This window comes from Scyliorhinus torazame, chromosome 2 (assembly GCF_047496885.1).
Source record: "Scyliorhinus torazame isolate Kashiwa2021f chromosome 2, sScyTor2.1, whole genome shotgun sequence".
NCBI lineage: Eukaryota > Metazoa > Chordata > Chondrichthyes > Carcharhiniformes > Scyliorhinidae > Scyliorhinus > Scyliorhinus torazame.
The window spans coordinates 103,111,492-103,137,097 of NC_092708.1; the positions used below are offsets into that span (position 1 = coordinate 103,111,492).

Genomic DNA, 25,606 nt, shown 5'->3' on the forward strand with positions numbered 1-25,606 from the left:
TTTGTCCTTTAAAAAGCAGTTAGACAGTTACATGGGCAGGGTGGGTATGGAGGGATATAGGCCAAATGCGGACAAGTGGGACTAGCTTAGTGATAGAAACTGGGCGACATGGACAAGCTGGGCCGAATGGCCTGTTTCCATGCTCTAAAGATCTATGACTATGACCTAGTCACCGTGTGGAGTGTCAGGCAGCAGCCATATGTTTTTCACATGAATATAATTTTATCGTGGCATTTTTGGCAAGAGATATGTTATCTGTGCCCGTGGCACTGAAATACAAAAACAGACCTTCCGAATACCAGTACTGGGAGTAGACTGTAGCAGTTTCATTCTGGATACCAGTACTAATGTACTCTCAGAAACTGAACAGTTTGACATTGTCAAGTCAGGAAGACTGCATCTTGGAAAATAATGTCAACCTCTGTGCCATGTTCTTGTAATAAGAAAGCTCTTTCTAGATCACAATTAATACTAGCATTTTTGGATTATGTCCAAGCATAGCGAAAGGTCAACATTTCTCATTTCATTTAGAAAATATGCTGTTAGAGATGCAATATCCCCTAGGCTATTTATATTCTAGTCACAGAACAAAACATCAGAAAATCCTTTTTTACTTATTTTTATGTTCTTAGAAATGTAATACTTTTTCACAAAATTGTACCGGGTATGCAAAAGCAGCTTTTAAATAACATATTAACAGGTCATAAAACTCCACCATTTACACTTGTTCAAAAAAGTGGGTTCAAAAATGCACATTTCACTTGAATATCACATCAAGGATTAAAAACCTACATGCTAAGGTCGCCACTCGTTGAACGATGTGCATCCTCTGCACACTGTAGGGGTATTGCCTTGTTTGATCGTAATTGGTTCCCCAGAACCTGAGTACACACAACATGTCATCCAGATGTTACAAATAGGCAAGCAGTTTCCAAGTTACAAAACATCCAGGATCTATGCCAGTGCTAAACTTCAACAGCTTACCAACAGCTTACCATCAACTTCCCAAAAATAAAACCCCTGCCAAGCTTGTGGGATTGGTGGCATGCAAAACATTTAAGAATGGAAGATTCTACCTGCTAAGAAATCTACCTTGCTTCTTTATTACACATCTCCATACACCATGGAAACGTGCCAAAACTGTATAAATCTAGGATGGAGTGCAAGCATAGCATTGTACCCATAATGCTGAATGTCAGGAATAACCTAACTCAGGCCTTGTATAATAATCTTTATTATTGTCACAAGTAGGCTTACATTAACACTGCAATGAGGTTACTGTGAAAATCTCCTAGTTGCCACATTCCGGCACCTGTTCGGGTACACAGAGGGAGAATTCAGAATGTCCAAATTACCTAACAGCACGTCTTTCGGGACTTGTGGGAGGAAACCAGAGCACCCGGAGGAAACCCACGCAGACACGGAGAGAACGTACAGACTCCACACAGACGGTGACCCAAACTGGAAATCGAATCTGGGACCCTGATGCTGTGAAGCAACAGTGCTAACCACTGTGATACCCTTAGTGTACTGCTGTAGACAGTAGTAAATGTGTCCCAGGCAATATTTCAGCACTTCGAAAAAATGTGTTAAATGCAAACTGGATCATGATTTTGAGTAGGTTTTCAACTAAAATTTTTAATGAAAACTTGTAATTTATTTGTTTGTTGCAGTAGGCTCATGACGCTGAAAGAAGAGAGAAAAAGATAGATAGAGACTGTCCTGTTTATATTTAATCATTATTTGCTTTGACTAGTTCGTACAGCTGTTGGAAGTGTGTCAAGTGCTAAGTATTTGGTGTTGTGTGCCAAAATAATCACTTAATCCTCACATTCCATTAACATGGTTCAAAACACTGCGACATGTGCCTTAACTCGCAGCAAGTCCATCCCCCTATCTGGCTCCCAGTCAAGAAACAGCTTGAACAGGACTCTCCATCGGCCTCGCCAGAATTAGGAAATGTGATTGGGTGGAGAATTGAATGGGCTGCAAATCGTGGCCGGCGCTGGTCAGCCGGCTCAATGCCATATTCAGGTGCCTCGGCAGCAGCATCAGTGCATTCTACTCCGCATGTAAAGCAAATGCGATTGGCATATCATGAACAGGCTCGACCTGCAACTCTCCACGGCTCCTGCGATCCCGCCTCAGCCAGGAGATATTACCAATGAAAAGTTTCACTTGCAGTTTTAAAAATCAGGAAAACGGGCGCCGTGGTTGCTGGGGAGGGAGAGGAGGTAGGCCATGCTCCCAGCGGCACGACCGTGGGCTGCCAGTCCTACCACAGACATGGCTGGCTGAGGGAGGGAGGGGGGGGGGTTAGGTAAACCCTCCCACCACCCCCTCCCCCCTGGACTGGGGCGGTGCCAAGGCTCGGACCACCATTGCCACGGCAGAGCAGCCATATTGCAGGGCAACCATCTTGATGCACACCCTACTGACCGCCCCCGTGGCCCGTGGTTCTGTAGAGTGATTTCCACCTGCACTCCCAACCCCTCCCTCCACCCCAGAAACCACCCCCCACCCCCTCCTACAACTGGACACCACCCACCAGTGGTGCATCACGCAGTCCACTCAGGAGGGGAAATGAAAATGAAATGAAAATCGCTTATTGTCACAAGTAGGCTTCAAATGAAGTTACTGTGAAAAGCCCCTAGTCGCCACATTCCGCCGCCTTTTCGGGGAGGCTGGTACGGGAATTGAACCGTGCTGCTGGCCTGCCTTGATCTGCTTTAAAAGCCAGCTCTTTAGCCCTGTGCTAAACCAGCCCCATAGTAATAATAAGCGCTTATTGTCACAAGTAGGCTTCAATGAAGTTACTGTGAAAAGCCCCTAGTCGCCACATTCCAGCGCCTGTTCGGGGAGGCCGGTACAGGAATTGAACCCGCGCTGCTGGCCCTGTTCTGCATACAAGCCAGCTGTTTAGCCCACTGTGCTAAACCAGCCCCAGGGGAGCGTAGAAAATGCGGTGTTAGACAGCCAGACGCGGGCAGCACAGGGGTGGTAGCTGTTAGCCTTTGTGGCCAGGGCAACCGGTCATAGCGGCAGGTATAAGTGCTGGCCTGCTGTGCAGAGTGGGGAGCATGCACACAGCCAGCGGGTGGCGTCGGTCACTCTCTGGGTGGGGGGGGGGGGGGGCGGGCGGCTGTTGAGAGAGACACGGATAGGTATGTAGGACGGGGATTGGTGCCAGGGTCATGGTATTGCCTACTCCCCCTGGACATCCTGAGGAGGTCGGACAGCTTGTTCCTGCACTGGGCAGCACGGTAGCACAAGTGGATAGCACTGTGGCTTCACAGCGCCAGGGTCCCAGGTTCAATTCCCCGCTGGGTCACTGTCTGTGCGGAGTCCGCACGTTCTCCCCGTGTCTGCGTGGGTTTCCTCCGGGTGCTCCGGTTTCCTCCCACAGTCCAAAGACGTGCAGGTTAGGTGGATTGGCCATGCTAAAATTGCCCTTGGTGTCCAAAAAGGTTAGGAGGGGTTATTGGGGATAGGGTGAAAGTGAGGGCTTAAGTGGGTCGGTGCAGACTCGATGAGCCGAATGGCCTCCTTCTGCACTGTATGTTCTATGTTCTACTGACCGGTTCTGGCGGTGGGGCCCACGGCCTTAACCACCAGTGCATAGGCCCGGTGTACAGCGGTGGGTGGCAGCCTCCTTCCCTTCCCGAGGAACAGGCTGACCCGCCTCTCCTCCACGGCGTACAGCAGGGTATTGTCCGTGACCAATGCCAATTTAGTTGTCACAGAAGTCTATCAAGTCAGTCCTGGCATCAACACTTTCTGAAAAGGGATCTCCTGCCCCTTGACTTCTCAACCTTGTTTTTAAATCCCTCTGTGGTCGCACCTCCTCCCTGGGGTGAGTTTTAAAAAATATATTTTTATTCTCCTCCTTTGTCACATTTGCTCCCAAATTTACACCCAACAATAAACAATAATCAGTAACGAATGCAATGTCAATCCCCATACCAATAACAACGATCCCATCCTCCCACCAAATCCCCAAACAGCAGCCCGACTGTTAACATAAACAAATGACAAAAGAGAATCAGGAATCACCCATAGTCCCCATTAACACATACAGTCCCCCTCCCCGCAACCCTCCCAGCACCCCGCCTCCCTCATGTTCGATGTAATCCAATTCTCGAAAGTGCATAATGATTAACGCCCATGAATTGTAAAACCCCTCCATCCTTCCCCTCAGTTCAAATTTGATCTTTTCAAGCATCAAGAATTCCAGCAGGTCACCCCGCTATGCAAGGGCACAGGGTGGAGAGGTTGATTTCCACCCCAACAGGATCAGCCTTCGGGTGATCAACGAGGCGAAGGCTACAGCATCTGCCTCCGCACCAGTTTCCAATCCCGGCTGGTCTGACACCCCGAATATGGCCTCCCGAGGGCCCGGGTCCAGTTTCATGTGCACCACTTTAGAGATTACCCTAAACACCTCCTTCCAGTAATCCTCCAGGTTTGGACAGGACCAAAACACATGGACGGGTTTGCAGGGCGCCCCCCCCTCCCCCCCCACAACGTTCACACACATCTTCTACCCCCTCAAAGAGCCGACTCATCTTCGTCCTTGCAAGGTGCGCTCTATACACCACCTTCAGCTGTATCAGCCCCAACCTCGCACACTAGGTGGAGGCGTTTAACCTCCGGAGTACCTCACACCAGAACCCCTCCGCCATACCCTCTCCCAACTCTTCCTCCCACTTTACCTTGATCCCTTCCAGCGGCGCCTTCTCCTCTTCCAAAATAGCACCGTAAACCGCCGATACTACCCCCTTCGATAGTCCCCCTGTCGTCAGCACCTCTTCCAGCAATGTGGAAGCTGGCTCTACTGGGAAGCTCTATATCTCCTTTCTGGCAAAGTCTCGAACCTACATGTATCTAAATATTTCCCCCTGCTCCAGCCCATATTTCGCTCCCAGCTCCTTCAATCCTGTAAACCGACCCCCAAGAAACAAATCTTTTAGTGTCCCAATTCCTTTCTCCTCCCATCTCCAAAAATTTCCATCCCACTTCCCTGGCTCAAATCTATGGTTCCCCCGAATCGGCATTTCCCTTGGCCCTGCCCCCAACCCGAAGTGCTGGTGAAACTGCCTCCAAATTCTCAACAAAGCTATTATTACCGGACTCCCTGATTATCTCCCCGGGGCCGTCGGGAGCGAGGCTATTGCTCGCGCCTTCAATCCCGACCCCCTACACAAACTCTCCTCCATTCTGACCCATTGGGAGTCAACCCCTCTGACCCAGCTCCGTACCTTCTCCACATTCGCCGCCCAGTAATAATACATCAGGTTAGAAAGACCCAAACCCCCTGCCAGCCTTCCTGTCTGTAGTAGCACCTTTCTAATTCTGGCCACCTTTCCTCCCCAGATGAACGAGGCAATCATCCCTTCAATCTCTCTGAAAAATGCCTTTGGCAGGAAAATCAGTAAGCATTAGAAAATAAACAGGAATCGCGGCAGCACACTGATTTTAAAACCCTGTACCCATCCCGCCAGTGACAGAGGGAAACCATCCAACCTTGCCAGATCAGCTTTCACCCTCCCCACCAAACTAGAAATGTTGTACCTACGGAGCCCCCCCCCCCCCCCCCATCTCGGGCAATCTGCACCCCCAGGTATCTAAAGTGAGTCCCTGCCCTATGGAATGGCAGCCTCCCCACCCCTGGCCGAGACACCACAAAATATTCACTCGTCTAGATTTAATTTGTACCCAGAGAAAGACCCAAACACCCGAAGCAGCTCCAGTATTTCCCCGATTGACACACTCGGTTCCGACACGTATAATAACAAATCTTCAGCATATAAGGACACCCTGTGCTCTATCTCCCCCGTCCTATCCCTTTCCATACCCCCAAACTTCTTAATGTGATGGCCAATTGCTCAATTGTGAGTGCAAACAGCAGGGGGGACATAGGGCATCCCTGCCGAGTCCCATGGTGGAGAAGAAAGTATTCTGAACTGATGTTATTTGTGCGGACGCTGGCCCTCGGCTCCTTATATAATAGCTTTACCCAGTCCACAAATCTGGGTCCAATTCCAAAGCACTCCAGAACAGCCATCAAGTACCCCCATTCTACCCGGTCAAACGCTTTCTCGGCGTCCAGTGCCACAACCACCTCTGTTTCCTTCCCCTCCGCCGATACCATAACCACGTTCAATACCTCCTAATGTCCGAAAAGAGCTGCCTCCCTCTCACAAAAATGTCTGATCTTCACCCATCACCTTCGGGAGGCATTCCGCTAGCCTACCTGCCAGTACCTTCGCCAATATCTTTGTGTCCACGTTTAAAAGTTATATGCCTATACAGAGAATATAGAACATTACAGCGCAGTACAGGCCCTTCGGCCCCCGATGTTGCGCCGACCTGTGAAACCACTCTAAGCCCATCTACACTATTCCCTTATCGTCCATACGTCTATCCAATGATAGACATATACAACTCACACTCCGTTGGATCCTGATCTTTCTTAAGTAACAGGGAAATCGATGCCTGCCCCAAAAGTTTGTGGTAACACCCCCTTCCCTATCGCCTCCTCAAACATCCCCGCCATCAGCAGTACCAGCTTATTTTTACAATATTCCACCGGAAACCCATCCGGCCCAGTCACCTTCCCCGACTGCATCCTCCCAATCGTATCTTTTATCTCCTGCTCCACTATCGCCCCCTCTAATGTAGCCCTGTCCCCCTCCCCTAACCTCGGGTACTCCAGCCCATCTAGAAATTCCTGCATCTCCCGGCCTCCCTCAAGTGGCTCTGACCTGTACAACCTCTCATAGAATTCCTTAAAGACCTTGTTAATCTGATCTGGAGCTAACACCACCTTACCTGCCCTGTCCCGCACCTGGACATTTTCCCTTGCTGCAGCCTCCCTCCGGAGCTGACCCAACAACATACTACCCTGGCCCGCCTTCTCTCCATGCTCGTAAACTGCCCCCTTGCTCGCCTCAATTGGTATACCGCCTTCCTGGTAGATTGTCAGTCAAAACTCGCCTGGAGTTCCTTCCTTTTTTCCAACCTCGCTGGGTCCCTATCTTCTGCATACCTCCCGTATACCTCCAGCATCTCATCTATTACCCTCTGACGTTCCAACTTCTCCTCTTTGTCCAGCCTAGCCTTGAAAGAGGTCACCTCAGCCCTCACCACCACCTTTAAAGCCTCCCAGACAACCGCCTTTGACACCTCACCCGTGCAGTTCAAACCTACATATTCCTCGATTACTTTTTCAATTTTGTCACAGAACCCTCGGTCCCCCAACAGTCTTGCATCTAACTTCCACCCTGGTCTCTGTACCACCCCCTTCTCCAGTACCATATCCACCCAATGCAGAGCATGATCTGATGTTGCAATTGCCGGGTACTCCGACCCTTTAACCCCAGCCAGCAGCTTCTTCCCCACCATGAAAAAGTTGATCCGTGAGTACACCTTATGGACCACTGAGAAAAAAAAAAGAGTACTCTCGCTCCCTCAGGTGCAGAAACTCCCATTTCCACCATTAGCCCAGCCAGCCCCTTCGCACCCCCCCCCCTCCCCCCCCGCCAGCACCAGAGCGAGCGTGGCCGTGACCTGTCCAATCTTGGCTCCTGCACCAAGTTCCAATCCCCCCCCCCATTATCAGTTTGTGTTTGCCCAAGTTGTGGATGGTCCCACACACCTTCTTCGCGAATCCCACATCGTCCCCTCCCAATTCGGACCATCTGCACTTACCAGTGCCACTTGTGAGTGCCACTTGCCTTCCCTCCAGCGCCCCTGTCACAATCACATACCTACCCCCCTGATCTGCAACCACCTTCTCCATCTGGGACCGTACCCTTTTGCTGACCATTCCTGGGATGAATTTTTATTTCGGGGTCGGGAATCTCACATGTGGGATAGTTACACGTTTCAACACTCATGTCATGTTTTGGGTATGCTCACCAATAGTTTGAAATGGGGAACCAATTAAAGGCCAGGAAGACTCCCGATGCTTGAAAGCCAATGGGAGGGCCTCTGGCATTCACAGATTGGCAGTGCCACCATCTGGGGTGAGAGCTGGAATGGAGACACCAAGGAAAGGTCACGTATGGTTTATTGCTTTTTAAATGACCGCAGTTGCCTGGCCATGCTCCGGAAGCAGCAATCATTCCAGGGGACAGCTGGTAGCTGCAGCTGTGGCACAGCAGCCATTACTGCTGAAGTAGTGTTCTTTGAGTGAACAATCATAGCTCTCTGAATCCATTGTGTGGTGCATAGACACCCAGGAGGAACAACGTAAAGGCTGTTTACACAATTTCTACAGTTCCTGCAGGAAATTTAAGCAGGAATGATTGAGAGTCCCATGAAAAGATTTGTACAAGGTACAGAATATATATTGGACAGATTTTTACAGTCCGCCGGCAGCAATTTGCAGCCAAGGCCAGAAGGGGCCTTCCCACCATCCCGTCCACCACAGCTTGTCCACAACTGTACAACGGACAGGCAAGCTTTAGGCCAACCTGCTTGCCCTTATTCCAATTGAGGTCCTTAAGTGGCCCAACACAGAACATGGCAGGATGAGTTCAGGAGCATGGGGATGCAAGCCAAATTGCTCTGTTTGGGTTTCAGCAGGAGTGGAGTGCTTCTCCCAAAGGTCCCCTTGACACCATCCCCCATCCCAAGGTCATGAATCACGACATGTCCCGCACGATGTACACCTGGCCGCAAGGGGACAGTTCCACTTCAGTATTTGGGGGGAAAAGGGGGTTCCGTGTCAGGGAAGTCTTTGTTTTGTCTATTTTGATTTTTTATTTTACATTGGGGCACCTTTATTAAAGGCTGCCCTGATCTTTCAAGAGCCTAAGTTGCTGGCAGGGCAGGCTCATTCAGAGTTCGCCCGGCCAGCTTGACGTCGTGGGAACCACCTCCTGATTTTTTCTTTGACCAAGTGTCAAAAAATACGGTGGGAAAAGCCGGCAGTGCAGCCAGTGGGTTACATTCCGCTTTTCCCACCAGAGTTGACATTTAGCAAATAATGGCATAATTCCACCCTTAATGGCAACATTCTTATCACAGAAATGCTAAACGAAAATGGTAAAGCACTCAGGAACCTAGACAAGAGAAAAGAGCTGGCACAGTGCCAGCACAATCAACTAGGAAGGATGTTCCTCTCATGTTACAACATATTTCCATCAGGCAGGTGTAGGAACAGGATACTTCTTTCTATTTAGAGAATATGAAAAATCGTTTTATTTGCTGCCCTAGTTGCCTAGAGAGGTGGTGGACCTGTTCTTTGAACCACTAGAATTCTTTCTTTAATGATGGGGATATGCAACAATAGTTTATTAACAAATGGCTTGCAGCTGGAACAATATTTTTTTTCCCAATAACATATTTCAGCCATTTTTGCTGGGGCTCACCCCTAAATTACCAGATTTATTGAACTGTCTCACAATTTCCATGGTTGAATTTGAATTTACGGGCTTAGATACATGGCTTTGGGCACTTTACTCTCCCAAGTCTCCAATATGGTGGATAGGAAGCAAATACTCATGACCTGGAGCATGCCACCTGCTGTACATTTACTTGAATGTAAACATCTCTGCTGCATGATACAATGGTGCTTTCATGCCACTCACAGATAGTAAGTTGAAGACTGCCACACTGACAAGATTTCTGTGCATCTTTAATAATAATCTTTCATTGTCACAAGTATGAAGTTACTGTGAAAAGCCGTCGCCACATTCCAGGGAATTGAACCCGCGCTGCTGGCCTTGTTCTGCATTACAAACCAGCATTACAAGCTGTCCAGCCCACTGAACTAAACCTGCCCATATTGTGTTTTGTGTCTTATTGTGTTTCCCAAGATTCAAATATATGCCCTGCAATATTTTCTTTCTTTTTAAATCTTTGGTGTATTAAATTCGTGACTCAATGCATTACTGTCACCTTACACCACATCGTGAAATGATGATCAGATCATACCCATTTATTCCAATTGTGCTATCAATTCATCTATCTTATAATAAATACTGGGAGGGGGGGAGCCTTCGTCCCATAGTCCGCCGCGAGCACAAATGGCGACGTGGTTGCAAAATCCCACTGGTCAGAAAATGAGATTCTTGACAGCGAGATCTCGGTTCCTGATTTTCCCTGCCCCTCGCCGGTGGCATAATGAACATATTATTGAATTATTTCCCAGCCACACGATTCTCCCCCACTAAACATTCATACCTCACCGATCTGATGTCAGCAAGGTGCAAAACATTTTTCAAGAGTGGGAATCAGTGCCAACCTGGTAGTGCCAATCTGTACCTGGACAGTGCCAGTGGGTTGCCCTCTGGGGAGCCCCATGGGGTGGGAGGTTCTCCTCATTTGAGTTGGCAAGAGGGCTTATGCCTGAGAGAGTGCCCGGTACTTCAGTGATGGTGGGGGATGCAGGGAAGAGCTGGAGAGTTTGTTTTCAGCGCAGATTGGTGCACCTTTTAAAAAGCTGGCGGCCCAATCTCAGGCATCTCCCGCCAGACTGACAGCACAAACCACAACCCCAGATTCTCTGCGCATTGTGCCAGAAAATCCAGAGTGCAAACTCAGCTGCACAACTGAAGAGATACACCGGTTTTCAGTCAGAGCCTGACAGTAACAAATTGTGGTAAAATTCCACCCACTATGTGCATTTAGATAAAGAGCCTTTAAATAATTTTTTTTTAAACCACTTTTCCCAATTCTTCCCTGAATTACTGCGGCACACTTAGGTTTCTATGCTCTGTACCTTCCCGTCACACTCTGGCTATCATTAGCTAAATCTTGGGTGGGATTTACTATCCAACCCACCGCCTGTTTTTTAGCGGTGGAGGCAGCCCGTCAGCGGCATTCTCTGATCTCGCTCGCCGATTGCCCCCCTCTTCGCTGGGAAACCTGTGAGCCGTCGGTGGGACCAGAATATCCCGCTGGCATGAACAGTCGGTAAATTCTGCCCCTCATCTTTTTTCCTTACCTTTCTAAATTCCCCTCACTTGAACCCATCTCCACCACCCACCCACCCACCTCCTCTCCCCCCACCCCCATGAATTCACCAGGACACGGGACCCAGCACAGTTCAAGTGAAGCCTGTCCCAAAAGAACAGCTCCCTCTTTCTCCAGTAAGTACCAGTGCCCCATGAATCAAAATCAATTTTTCCCATACCAATGAATGGGATAAAGCACTAAATGACCAGATTTTTCAGCGGCCGAGTTGTTTAATCCTGCCAAACAATTCTTCAAAGAAATTAAGATGGCTCTTTGGCGTAAAATTTGGTCTCCCCCCCCCCATCTTTACAAGATAGCTTGGACCAACAAAGCATAGGCCGAGGTAGCTGGTACTATTTCAAAGGTGTTGGTAACGTCAAACCACCTCGACACAGTAGTTGGTTACATCAGAGATAGTTTTAACTCCCAAAAAACTAGTGGGCCAATATCCTTTTCATTTCTGTAGTTGAACTGTTATTCACTGAATTCAACTTGAGGACAGTGACGTGGCACAGAACACTGGCTCTTCAGGCAAGGTGAATTAAAGCCAGAGCTACCAGATATTTGCCACCCAGACGTTGTAGGAAACCCCAGATTCCGGGCCACATGAAACTTCAAAAGACATTATGGCTGATTTTAACCACAATATCGAATGATAATGGGGCATGTTGAGAGTTTAAATACGAGCAATGTCCTTCCCTCCTGATTGACACTGCACTCACACACATCAATCTAACTGGAGCGTTTCGGGTAACAGGAAGCCCTTGCCACTGGCAAGCAAAAACCTCAAATATGCAAAATAAAGTCAGTCTAATGATGTAAAGAGAACGTGAGCACAGTTTTAATGCACAGTATCAGATTTCACCAGTGCTGATTGGTCAGGGCAAGCTCATGCCAGGTAAGAATGATTACGGTCAGGTAAGGGCAAGAAGAATGCCAAGAAGTTACTTTTAAACAAATGTTGTGTTTTTTCCTTGTGGGCGAGAAGGAACAGACGATTGAATAAAGTACTGGGGTACAAAAAGCTCGCCCAGAGTGTTTACCTTGCTGAGAGCACATTCTAACGATGGGTGTGTGGCTCACGTTTAATTCAAGTTTAATTCTGATGGGCATAAACGGTTAGATACAGGAAAGAAAATAGACACCATGAAACATGTATATAACGCTAGAGATAGAGTTAAAAAGAAAACTAGGAGGCTTAGCCCCGATTTTAATCTATCCCACCTCAAAAAACTGAAAGGGTGCAGGCTAGATGCTGACTGTAATAATTCCAGGTTATAAACTTCAGTTGCGACGCACAGAACAAGTGTCCTATCCTGGGCATTCTGTCGAGTCAGGATCTGGGTCGGCATTTAATGCTCTGCTACCAATTCTCCATTGGGCGGACCTCCGCCGGCTCAACACCTGAACTTGTACTCCACGAAGCCCATGGGGGTGGGGGGGGGGAAAATCAATCAGAATTCCCCCGTGACCTTTGTGGGGGTTAAACCCCCCACAGTCAATTTCATCCCCGTCGCTCCCGCAACGATGGGACCTCTTTTAGTGTTCAGCCTCGAGTCCAAGGCAGGTGAAACCGGATCGGTGGACAGATGACTTTTACTTCCTCAAAGAGCATCCAAGGGTCAATGGGGCAGGTTCACCCTTGGTACTGGCCTCCGAAGGCAGACCAGTCTCCTGAGCCTCCATATCGGATCCAGAGTCTTCGGCGTCGGGGAAAAGGACCCTAGGGTCCCTCATGGGCTGAAGCCCAGTGCTGGAGTCGGTCGCGACTGAAGTTGAAGACACGGCTTTGACTGGAGCAGGCTCCTGACTCCTCAGGTACTTTGTTAAGACTTTTTCTAGGACCGTAACTTTATAGGAGATGGGTCCTGCCTTCTCCAACGAGATGGGTCCCATCTTCTCCAATATAATCCCACCAATAATTCCACCGGGGCACCCCCATCATGGTTGTTTGGCATGGCTCGGAAATCAAACCGGAATTGAGCCAACCTTGCCTTCATGGAACCAGTCAGCTATTTCTTCATCCCATTTTTGAAAGTCTGGACTGTCCATTCTGCCAGGCCATTGGATGATACAGCGCCATGTGGATGTACTTGATGCCATTCAATTTCAGGAACACCTGGGACACCCCGCTGGTAAAGGCTATACTACTGTCAGGTACTAGGACCTCTGGCATTCCGTGAGTACAGAAGCTTGCCACAGATTTTATATTGTGGCATGAGAAGTTGTAGAGGCCAAGTCGTGCACTTCCATTCGTTTGGAATTGGCATCTATCATAATTAGGAACATTGACCCTAAAAACAGACCAGCAAAGTCTATGTGTACCCGTACCCACGGTCTTCCTGGCCACTCCCATGGTGCAGGGAGGCCGAAGGTGGGAGCCTCTGATTCTCCTGGCACAAGGAGCATAGCTTCACCAAGTCCCCAATATCCGAAGAGCCTGGGCCACTAGACATAGTCATGTAAATATGTAATTCTATCAGGACTGGGCACCAACCTGGGCGGGGGATGACCACCAGGGATTCCCACAGGACAATACCATCCTCAACACTCAGTTCTTCTCTTTTTGTGTGGTAGGGCTTCAGGTGGGGTCCTTCTGTGTCCACACCTTCATCTGTTTCGCAGACAGAGTTTACAGTCATGGTGGCCTCTCCCAACGCTGACAAAGGGGCCAAGCTCATGGGCAGCGGGAGGCAACTCAAGTCGTCCGCATTGGCTACACACGCTCCTGCGCGGTGCTTGAGGGAGTACTCATAGGCCGCTTGTAACAAGGCCCAACTTTGGATCTCAGCCGAAGCAATAGTGGGGGCAGGGAAAGGTGGGGAGGGGGGGGGGGGGGAAGAGGAGGAGGGGAACTGCCTTATCCTCTTTGAAAAGGCGCAGAAAATGCTTGTGGGCAGTTATGATTCGGAAATACTGGGCGTTATGATTCGGAAATACTGGCCGTAGACGAGCTGATGAAATTTCTTCACACCGAAATAACAGCCAACTCTTCTCTTTCAATTTGTGAGTAGCGCCGCTCTGCATCCTTAAGGGTCCTGCACACCTTGTGGATAGCACAATTGCTTCACAGCTCCAGGGTCCCAGGTTCGATTCTGGCTTGGGTCACTGTCTGTGCGGAATCTGCACATCCTCCCAGTGTGTGCGTGGGTTTCTTCCGGGTGCTCCGGTTTCCTCCCACAGTCCAAAGATGTGCGGGTTAGGTGGATTGGCCATGATAAATTGCCCTTAGTGTCCAAAATTGCCCTTAATGTTGGGTGGGGTTACTGGGTTATGGGGATAGGGTGGCGGCGTTAACCTTGGGTAGGGTGCTCTTTCCAAGAGCCTGTGTAGACTCGATGGGCTGAATGGCCTCCTTCTGCACTGTAAAATTCTATGATAGTGGGTCTTTCCGTGCCATCTTCCCAGTGATGCGAGGGGACACGTGCGGCACACTCCGTGAACTGCACCGGCTGTATTATCCCTAGATTAGGGCAGCACGGTAGCATAGTGGTTAGCACAGTTGCTTCACAGCTCCTGATGAAGCTGCACTCATCCAGACAAGTGGAGAGTATTCCATCACACTCCTGACTTGTACCTTGTAGATGGTGGACAGGCTTTGGGGACTCAATGCTCCTCACAGAATGGGTGGCACGGTAACACAGTGGTTAGCACAGTTGCTTCACAGCTCTAGGGTCCCAGGTTCGATTCCCGGCTGGGTCACTGTCTGTGCGGAGTCTGCACGTTCTCCCAGTGTCTGCATGGGTTTCCTCCGGGTACTCCGGTTTCCTCCCACAGTCCTAAGATGTGCAGATTAGGTGGATTGGCTATGCTAAATTGCCCTTAGTGTCCAAAAAATGTTAAGTGGGGGTTACTGGGATAGGGTAGATACGTGGGCTTCAGTAGGGTGCTCTTTGTAAGGGCCAGTGCAGACTCGATGGGCCAAATGGCCTTTTCTGCACTGTAAATTCTATGATTCTATGATTTTGAGGTTTTCCAACCGCTCAATCTCAGTTTCCATCTTCTCAAGCAATGAGAACGGACAGGCCATGCCTGGAAGTATTTTGGCAAGGCGCCGGGGTCAACATAGATTTTGGGCCTTGCACCTTGTATTTTACGGAGGCACTCTTGGAATACTTTAAAAATTCCAGCCACTCCAGTCGGATCTTTTGAAGCCAATCCCTGTCCATGAGACTTGGTCCCGAACCTCGCACGACTACAAGTCTATAAGCTACGGAGGTCATGGTCATCTCCATAATTTTCAATGGTTCTGCCGTATATGTGGCTAGTCTGGCCCGAAGTTGAAGGAAGAAGCCCCATTCGGAGGTGATAGAATGTTTGTTCCCCAATGACAGAGACAGCAGCTCCCATATCAATCACCATCTCTAAAGAATGTCTGTTGATGAGCAGCCTTATCCTTATCAGGAGACGATGTTGCAGTTCAACTGCACTGTTTCCTCCTCTGAGGGTAGGACTTCTAAAGCATGGGCCTGAGGTAACTTTGGCTTCTTGTCTGGGTGGTATGCTTATTGCCGATTCCAGCAGCCTTATCTCAGTTGTGCCATTCTGCAGCATTTATAACAGTCCGGTGGCTGACACTTGTATTCCTCCAGAGAGGTTTCCTGGGTACCTCTGACGTTATCCAGCCTTTCACCAGAAGCAAGGACCCTTCCCCCAGCCTTGAGAACTTTACTGTTCGGTGTCCCCTGAAGTTCTTGAGCCCCTTTTTTGAGCATTCTCCAGGGACAAGGCTATCTCAATGGCCTTTTTCAGGTCTAGGTTGGGCCCCGCCAGTAATTTATTTTAGGTTGTGATGCTGTTAAACCCACACATTAGTCTACTGTGTAGCCTCTCAGTCAGGGATGGGCCGAATTCGCAGTACTCTGGCAATTTCCGGAAAACTCTGTAGTGGGTTCCCCCAGCCATATTAAAATGGTAACATTGTAGGATGATTGACAGCTTTGGGTCACAATGATTTAGCACCAGATCTACGAGCTCGTCAAACATTTTAGTGTCTGGGCTGCTGGGTAAGTTGAGCTTTTTATAATCCTAAACGTCTGGGCCCCCTATGCTGGCAGAATTACCGTCTGCTTCTCATTCCCTTCAATGCCATTGACACAAAAGAAATAGCCCATGCGCTTTGCATATTGGGCCCAGTCTTCTAAGTTTGCATTGTACTGCTCAAGTTTGCCAAAGAAGGGCATTTTTGGGCTTTTCCTTTTTTAAATCGGAGGGGTTTTCTGTACTTTAAAAGGCTGCTCAGAATCCCGTGCCTGATCCTCATTGCCAATTCCAGGCTGGAAGGCAAAGAAGATTCATTCTGGATTGAAAATAAAGCCGTAGCCCCTGCGGTTAGAACAAGTGTCCCAGCCTGGGATCATTTGGATCAGACCTGTCCGGGTCTGGGTTGGCATTCAAAGCCCCGCTACGGATTTCCTAATGGGCAAGCCTCTGCCTCTGGTACTCCACAAAACCCACGGGGAGATCAATAAGCAATTCCCTGTGGTCTTTGTGGGGGTTATACAATTTTACACATTATTTTGTACTCCCTTAACCCCTTATGCCACCCGCACTACCCGTTAGTACCTACATCAAGCAGCCTAACCAAACAGTTCTTAAAAACATTGCCACTCAAAACCAGGCAAGTTACACATATGTGTGTGTGCATATGTGATATGTGTCTGTTTGTCTTGCCAGGCCCACCTCACAGCCAACAGTATTGCTTTTGGCTTTTTGAGTGTTTGTAGAAGGCATAAAGGAAAGCTTACCCGGTACGACCAGTAGTCTACTATCTGGGAGAGACCTAAAATTGTCAGGGTACTACCCCCAAGAAGAATTGTTCCGCCAGCAATCTTTCGAAATGCCATTTCGCTTTCTGCAATACAAGATTACAACAGACGTTTCACTAGAATCCTTTTTCAAACAAAGTTATGCATAGATAGCAAACAATGCGATGCATAGATAGAAAAATCAAGGGGTGCGGAATTTGTCTGTATTGAAAATTATTACAATGTAGCACTAGGATACAAGTTATCGACCTTTCATACATAGGAAATCAACTAAGTAATGAAAAGCCACTGCTGAAAATTTTTGCACATACACAACTAGTAACTGAGGTCTATAAGTCAATGCCTTGTATCATAAGAAATAACTATCTCAACAGTAAAAATATATCAGATAATAGTTTTTTAAATTTTGCATAGTATAATACATTCATATGCATTCGTTATTATGCAGCCCTCTTCATGTATGAGACACATATTAAGTTCCATCCAATTACTAACCATGCACCTAGGAGGACATGTTATTTTCAAACAAATACAAACAGAGCAAAATCCTGTATTCTAGAGGACATTTAAGACCACTGACACATTCAGTTGTACTATATGAAATTTTCAAAGGTCACTCCTACAGAGATTAATATATATTTACACAATTTGATTGACTTGTGATATTTGTAAAGTTGCACTTTATGGGCTAGTACACTATATATGTATAATCCACTTTTATATTATCTTAACAACAACTTTAGTAACCATAGATGCTTGGAGTATAATAGGATTAAAAATGTCATTACATGCAACATTCATGATGCAAAATATACAACAGAGTTAGGACATAGCCAGCTCTATTAAACAGAACCTACCCAACTATAGAAAAACTACCTGCTTCTCAAAACACCTTAAGCTTCAACCACCAGAAATTAAATTCCGAGTGATCTGGAGTATTGTCAAAGCTTTCCCTGGGCTGCTGCTAAAACAATCTTCAATATGACTGTAACTTTCAAATTTACCTAAAACTAACCAAAATAAAGTATATTTTTACAAAACATTAATCACATCGATTGTGGGAAAATGTTGCATCACAACAGCGCAAACCACATTTCAAAGCTAATGTTGAGAATGGGGGCTTAGAGACTTAAACTACTGAATGAAGACCTTGTGCAATTTGTTTGATTAGAGAGTGGGAAAAAGAGGATAGAAACAGATAAATGAAAATATTTTTCTTTCTGATCTGGGCAGTTATGATTGGATATTAATAATGCATTCATATGTGTTCTATGGCATGGAATTGAAAACAGTCCTGTTAATTGATGGTCCCAGCACGTAATCTCCCCTTCAGATTTCCTAACTCACTCTCAATTCTGACTCATCCTGAATTCCTTGGCAGAATACATTATTGCTTGACAGCATCCTTACAGCTAGGTCAGTGAGGAAAGCAAAATTAGGCGTACAGTAGTAGTTTATTTTGATCAACAGAAAACAGAAGAGACAGAAATGTATCATGTTTATAGATATCATAACTGATGTCCGGTTTACCAATGACACAGAAATCCTTACTGGAGTTTAAGTTCACCAGCATTCCACTTGGGGAAACCATCTCTAAAAATGCCCCTCAAGCAAAGCAGGAAAACATTAAGCTTGGTTTCTGATCTGGCTTCTCGCTGGTGTAAATCTTCCCTCATATCACCAAGCGAACAATGGCTGTTAGTCAACTGCCACCTGTTTTACATCTCACTGAAGCCAATTAAATGAAAATCAGACATATTGTAAAAGGTAAAAACTCATCCAAGGACTTAATTTATTTTCAAAAAGTCTGTAATAAACAGCGGTGATTTAAAATGATAAAACTGCATTAATAGAACTCTATATATTGTAATTTCATGTATATTGAAAGGATATTTAATTCATGTATGTCACCAGTTAGAAAAAGAAACAATTGTTTATATGAAGAGCTAAATTAGTATTATCCACAAATTCTACTTTGTCAGTAATTCTACTGGCCATTTTCTCAGCTTGAAGCAAACCACCTCTTGTCATTCTCTTTGATCCCAAGTTGAACTTTAAACCCCACATCTATTCATCAGCCAGCCAATTAACTTCCATCTTTATTCCACTGCCCACCACAGACATTTCTGTGACCCTTCATTACTGGAATTCTTATCCTCATCTTTCTAACCTCTAGGGTCCTTAGTGGTCTCCCATCTTCCATTCTCCTGTTACTATGACGTTTACAAGCTTGTTATGGTTTGGGACTACGGGTGACTCAGGACATGACGCAGCCAGTAAATTTTTACCCGGCTCACCAAGCCTCACGAGATCCAACGGGATCTTGAGAGACATCGCGATCTCCGCAATGGGCAGGATCTAAAAAGGCACACACGGATGAAACCAGCACCCAGGATCAAATTCCCGAGACGAGGAGACCCCTGCCGGGCCCCATGTAGCACCCAGCCCGCTCGGGTGTGGCCAGCTTCGACTCGCTCCTCGTGTTCACCGGCATCCCGTTCCTCCTCTCCAGGCTTTTGCTGACCCTGCTATGCTTTCGAGTCTGGAGTTGTTGCCGGGCATTTTTCAGTATTTGCAGCTGTCTTGTGAGAGGGTGGGTGGGGAGTGGTGGGGATTCAACACATTTGGCAGGCTATTCTCGTGCAAAAAATGCCGTTTTTCGGAGTTCCCGGAGAAGAACCACCTTCCCTGTGTCCGCTCAGAACATCCTCCTCACTGGAAGTCGATCACTGTATACGTTGTTAACTGCTCTCTCAATCGGTCCTGCCACCTTCAATAACTTGCCGCAGTTCCCTCTGCTCCTACACCCAATTTAGAGCTGTACCATTTGTTTTACATTGCGTCTCAACATACTTCACTTCACATTTCACTGCATTGATCTGCATCTGCCTGCCCATCCCACCAACTTGTCTCGTCTTCTTGAAGCTCTACACTATTCTCTTTGCAGTTCATCATGCTTATAAAAGTTTTATATCTTCCGCAATTTTTGAAATTGTGTCCTATATACCAAGGTCTAGGTCATTAATGTAGATCAGGAAAAGCTAGGGTCCCAACACTCTCTTCCCCCCCCCCCCCCCCCCCCCCGCCCCAGAGGAACTCCACTATAAATCTTCCAGCCCAAAAAACATCCATTAACTCACTGCTTCCTGTCACTCGGCCAATTTCATATCTCTGATGCTACTTTCCCTTTTATCCCATAAACTGGAACTTTGCTCACCAGTCTGTGTCCAACACGGTATCAAACATTGACAATAGGATGAGTAAAGAGAGCTTTCGAAAGTCATTCTTGATAATTTTCCACTTAATAAAAATGATTTTCACAATAGCCCAATAAAAGCTTTAACATCATAGTTGAAACTGCAAGCACTTGAAACCACATTATCTTGTGCAAATATATATTGTGCAATTGATAGGATAGAGGAAATCAGAGAGCCAAAGCTGTCATTCAAGCAATGTTTTCCCTGGGACTCAGGTGCTTTAGTACTCTTTTAAGAAATATCTGGACGAGAGATCTGAAATCTGTTGGAGTACTGAAACAACTGGAATTTTCTAGACTCCTGGTACCTACCTCAACAACCCAGAGAACATTTCAAGAATGTCAGGTTTTCGAAATGGTAATACTTCAAGACAGATTGGAGTTCAGGGTTTAGGAGATAGTTCATTAGAATCTCTACCTGGATAAACGGCTCATATAGTGCCATAGAGATTAACTTTGAAAGGGGGAGTGCCCATACCAAGGTATTATGGTATTGTTTATAGGTTCTTAGGATTTCCCAAAACCTCACAGGCAGGTTAATTTGCAAGAAACTGACAAAGAGCAGAGAGGTAAAGCTAGCTAGTCTCTATTGTTCACCATGCAATATGTGGATGGGAGCTCACGTTCAGATTGAAGAGACCAAGTTTGTGATGATTTAATTGAAGGTGGAAGATTCACCTAGCTTTGATTAGAGGAGGCAATCTCCCAGGTAACCCTCACCATGTAAGTCAGTTCAGAGTTTAGAAGTTACCCGGCTGTAAATGATAAAAGAAGTAAACCATCAGAAGCAATGAAAATTGTTTTGGGCTGATTACTGGAAAATGAAGTTCCACTTAAAGGACCGAGTAAAGCATAACCATGGATAGGGATTCTCAATCATTTTAAACGGTAAAATGCGAAACGTTATTGCAGAGGAGTACAAGTTGCCTGCTGAATTAGTGTTTATTCAATGTTGCTTTTAGCTTGGTTGCGACATTAAAAGTCTTAAAACTTGAAACCATGGGCGCGATTCTACGGCCTCGTCGTGGCCAACTTTGTGACAGATCTGATGCCTTCCAGGTTTCCAGCGACATGGAGATTAAAGTGACCAGGCCATTTCAAAGTTTTCACAGCACACAGACAAGAATGAAGATGTTGATCAGAGAGCTGCCTGAAATCACCATGCCAAGAGTGATCTTCAGGTTTCCCAGGACTAGGGTGGCCGGTGGCATAGTGGTTAGCACTTCTGCCCCACAGCGCCGAGGACCCCGGTTCGATCACGGCCCCAGGTCACTGTTATTATCCCACCTTAATTGGAAAAAAAATGAATGGGGTACTTTAAATGTAAAAAACAATTCCCAAGGCTAGAAGGGGCAGTCCAGCCAGCAGACCCCTACCCTGGGGGCGATTCCCAAGGTCAACCCCCTGCCACCAGCCAAAGCCCACCGAACCCCTAGGACCATTGAGGGACCCTTCCTCTGCAGCCTGGCAGAGGTGCACGAGCACTGGAAATATCTCCTCGACACCCCTCAAGGTCCATGCTTGCCAAAGCCCGCCCAGTGCAGTTCCTGCTTGGAGGGGGGGGGGGGGGGGAAAATCGGGGGAAGGCTTTGAGCCCATTAATGACATGTAAAAAAGGGGTTTTGCAGAATATTTGGTTTCCACCTGCTTTGGGCGGGAAGTCCGTCATGACCAATGGGGTGTTACCAGAGACTCGGGACAGATCTGATGCCCAGCGCAAATCCCGATTTTAGGCCAACTTGCCATTCTCCACCCGATCCTGCTCCTAGCAGTAACCGGAGAAGCTTGGCCTCAATTTTTCTCCCTCTCTCTCTCCCCACAGGTGCTGCTGAACCTCCTGAGTATTTCCAGAATTTTCAATTTTTATTTTACATTTCCAATATCTGTTTAAGATAAGCATCAGCAATTCATAAATAACCCATTCACGTGGGATTTCATAGAAATTTACAAATTCAAAATGTCAGTGCATGTTACTTGATGACAGTATAAATGTTATGAAAACTCTTTATTCATTGATGAATGATAGTGAAGATGGAGTAGTGCCAATGTTATAATAATGGAGTTAGTCAATACCCGAGCATTGTTACAAGAGTTGAAAAGATGAACATAATGAATCAAGTTGATCAATGATAAGTCTTTGGAATTATACATGAATATTTTAATCTGTCTCGTGATTGAGATCGCATGGGAATTCTGCAATTAAAGACATTTGTGTGCATAATTGGTTGTTTATTGTTCTGAACTTGAGATTTTATGCAAATAAGCAACAGGCGATATTCCCTATCACGTTTTTGAATTTAACCCCAGCTGAAAGGACAATTTCCTCACAAGTGGTACAAGTGCAGCTGAACTACGTCCAGTCTAACTCACCAGTGGGAATACAGAATTTGCAGTTTACTCCGGCATACGCAACAGTGCCAAAATTCCAGGCGCCCAGTATTTTGGAGTGAGCCTCAAGATGTGCATTCTGTGATCACTAGTCTCTCCTGCAAGTCACCTCATTATAAAACCCCAGTAGGGATGCACCATGGGCACTCACCTTCCAGGAAAACCAGGAATGACAGCAGTTGTGCAAGCCTCTCCCCACCTCTTTCAGTCTGTTCACTTTCCTGTAATTGTTTCAGCATTCATTAATTCACCATTTGATATGCAAATCAAACTCTGGATGACACATTATGCCACACCATCAACATACTTTAATTATTCTATACAACTGGAAACTCCCATTTATTTAATACAAAATGGATCTGTCACAGTTGTTCACAGAATTCGAGAGATATTCCTTAAATATTACATATTTCTTGTTTAGACAACGATTCGCCAAATTGTCTCATACATTGATTTGTTCGCAAAACCTTTAAGAAATTGTTATCCCCTTCTCCAATGACCACTTTGTTATTTAATACAACTATAATGGGCTGGATTTTCCTCTTTGGGACAGGAAAATTTCCAGCTCAGCCCACCTGCTCAGGAACAAGTGCCTACAAGCACCAGAGTTTCATTTTGGAGATTGGGTGCTGGTTACAGTTGAGCCAGCTAACATAGAAACGGTTCAGAAGCCAAAGCAGTCAGTTTAAAAGGCTTGCCTTCTGCTGTGGGACTTCATCCCAGCAAAAATAAAAACAGAAGGTCATCAGCCCTCACCCCTCAAATACTCCCCATACCTCATCCATGCCATCACATGCACACCACCCACCCCCATGATAAGCTATGGCACATCCATGCGCAACCACTGTACATTGTATAGAAGCAATGGGCCCTATGATGACAGTAAGGTGAGCAAAAGAAGATTTTTTAAAAAGCCATTCATTGATAACTTTCCACTTGCTTAAAATAAAAATTTGTTTTTACAATAGTCCAATGTAAGTGTCGTTCATCCAAATTGTTTCAAGTATCAATGGAAGAAACTACAAGCACCTGAAACTCTATTTTATGTAAATAAACATTCTGAAATTGACAGAAGAGATCAGAGAGCCAGAGCTATCAATCAAGCAATGTTTATCCTGGGGCTTGAGTGTTTCAACAGGCTAATGAATTTCCGAGCTCTCAGCCAAGCCTCATTATGTATTCTTGGCTGAGAGCCTAACCATTTATGAAAGAACTAAAACACCTGAGTCCCAGAAAGAACACTGCGTGATTAGATCAAAGAGGTTTCATATGCTTACAGTTTCAGCTATTGATACTTCAAATAGTCTGAACAATTGGCACTTTTATTAGCCTCAAATGGTCTGAATGATGGCACTTTTGTTACCTGTTAAAAAGGAGTTATTTTTTGCTGACGAAATGGAAAATTTTCAATGAATGAAGTTGTTTTTGAAATACATCCTACTGTTACTATAGGATTCATTGATTCCATACAGTATATAGTGGGAGAATGGGTCATAGTTTGGAATGGAGGGCAAGAGGGGCTTTTTGGAGGGAGGCATTGGGATGTTTATGAGACATAGTTTGGCATGAGGAGAACCTTTGAACTTACCTTTGAAAAGATTCCCTCATGTGGACTGTGGTTCTTGACACCTCAGAGGTGGTGAAATTCACAACTCTTTGATAAGCTAGCCCAACTCAAAGGTTCGGAGGCCTTGGTCACACCACAATGGAGACAATCAGGTCGAGAGTGCAGGGGGAGGGCTTTTGATCTGAAGCAACCCCATCCTTAAAAGACTAATCTGAAAATACCGGGAATGGGATCGGGAATCCCAAACCAGGTACCAATAATACAGAAATTGTATCCATTGCTGAATACACAACGAGGTGTTCTCTATCTGTTTTTATGATAGGAATTAATTGATATGTGCCACTACAACTATTCAAAGAAAGTAACTGCTTGGTTCTTAAGACATTTTTACACTACTACAGTTACAACTGGTGATGTTTGCTCCTGTACTTTTCAAAAATTTAAAGAATAATGCATTCCTGTACGTTTCAAAAATTTAAAGAACAATAATGCAGTTACATTATGGTAAACATTTATATGAAGCATATGCAAATCACTGTGCAGTAAACTACAATCCATATATAATGAGGTATGTTAACTTGTTCCACATCTTACAGGAACATATGAATTGGACAGTTTCCACTTCAAAAAGTTGGCCCATCGAGTCTGCTCCACCATCCAACCAGTTGTGCTGTAATTCATAAATGGAGTTTCAAGTTTCCACTCAAATCCGTTTGCATAATCAGAAGTAAACTCTTCCAAGAACCAGAACAATCAGGCAGCCTAATGGTGTATTTGTTATATATCCTTTGCATTTAAAAATATTCACTGATGTGGTAACTTGGTACAATTTTATAGGTTTATCACAAAATATTATATCTAGACCTCCACTTGCTTGTAACCTCATTTTAAAATCAGTGAAAATTACTTCATTAAAAAACTGTACCAAACCATTTGCTAGTTTTATTGGTGTACATTAGTTAGGTTTTTACAAGTAACAATTATTTTAATATTTTAAAACTTCCCTGCTCGTGGCTGTAACTGAAAAAAATCATTTCTAAAGGCCATTCTGAAACAGCCGCAATTGCTGAAACCTCCCCATCTTCATTATTTTGATTTGGTGACCTGGGTAATTTTTTTTTTTTTTTTTAAACCACGTTTAAGTTTGCCAAAAAGCAAAATACTGTGGCTTCTGGAAATCGCAAATACAAACAGAAAATGCTGGATATATGCTACAGGCTAGCTAAATAAAGCAAGAGTGAGACTTCCATCCCTCAATGGGAGGTTCTGCACGAGAGAGCTACCAGTCATTCTGATTGACCAGCAGCTCTAGCAGCCCCAAGAGTAGTGGTTCTGCTGGGATTGCAAGAAGGAGCACACAGGATGGCGACCACAACCAGGTAAGTCCCGAGCGGTTAGGTCAGGAAGGGATTCGAGAGCCCAGGAGAGATGGGGGAGGGGGGAATATTTGGAGGACAGGCAGCGAGGAAGGAGTGTTTTGACATCTGAGGGAAGGGGCTTGGGGGGGGGGGGGGGCTGCCCCAATATACACAGGACCCCCCACAACGAGGTGCCATCTCATCCTTACAGCCTTATTTCATTTAGGCCACCAAAAATAAAGGCCTGCCCAATCACGCCCACACCAACCTTATTATGGCTTGGGTAGTATATAATCCTGGGCAA

The 25,606-nt window shown here is 46.0% G+C and overlaps 1 protein-coding gene across 6 annotated transcripts in view; it reads right to left on the minus strand.

Annotated features, from left to right (window-relative positions):
* The window catches only part of gpd2 (glycerol-3-phosphate dehydrogenase 2 (mitochondrial)), a 442,371-nt gene that overhangs the window by 127,864 nt on the left and 288,901 nt on the right, over positions 1–25,606 (minus strand). For 4 of the 6 annotated variants that reach the window (XM_072475144.1, XM_072475152.1, XM_072475162.1 and 1 more), the window contains one exon: positions 16,713–16,819. In XM_072475144.1, the coding sequence (XP_072331245.1) occupies positions 16,713–16,819 (107 nt within the window). Of the gene's footprint in view, positions 1–16,712; positions 16,820–18,903; positions 19,001–22,528; positions 22,599–25,606 lie in introns of those variants that run through there. The other 2 variants (XM_072475179.1, XM_072475187.1) reach the window with 2 other exon arrangements.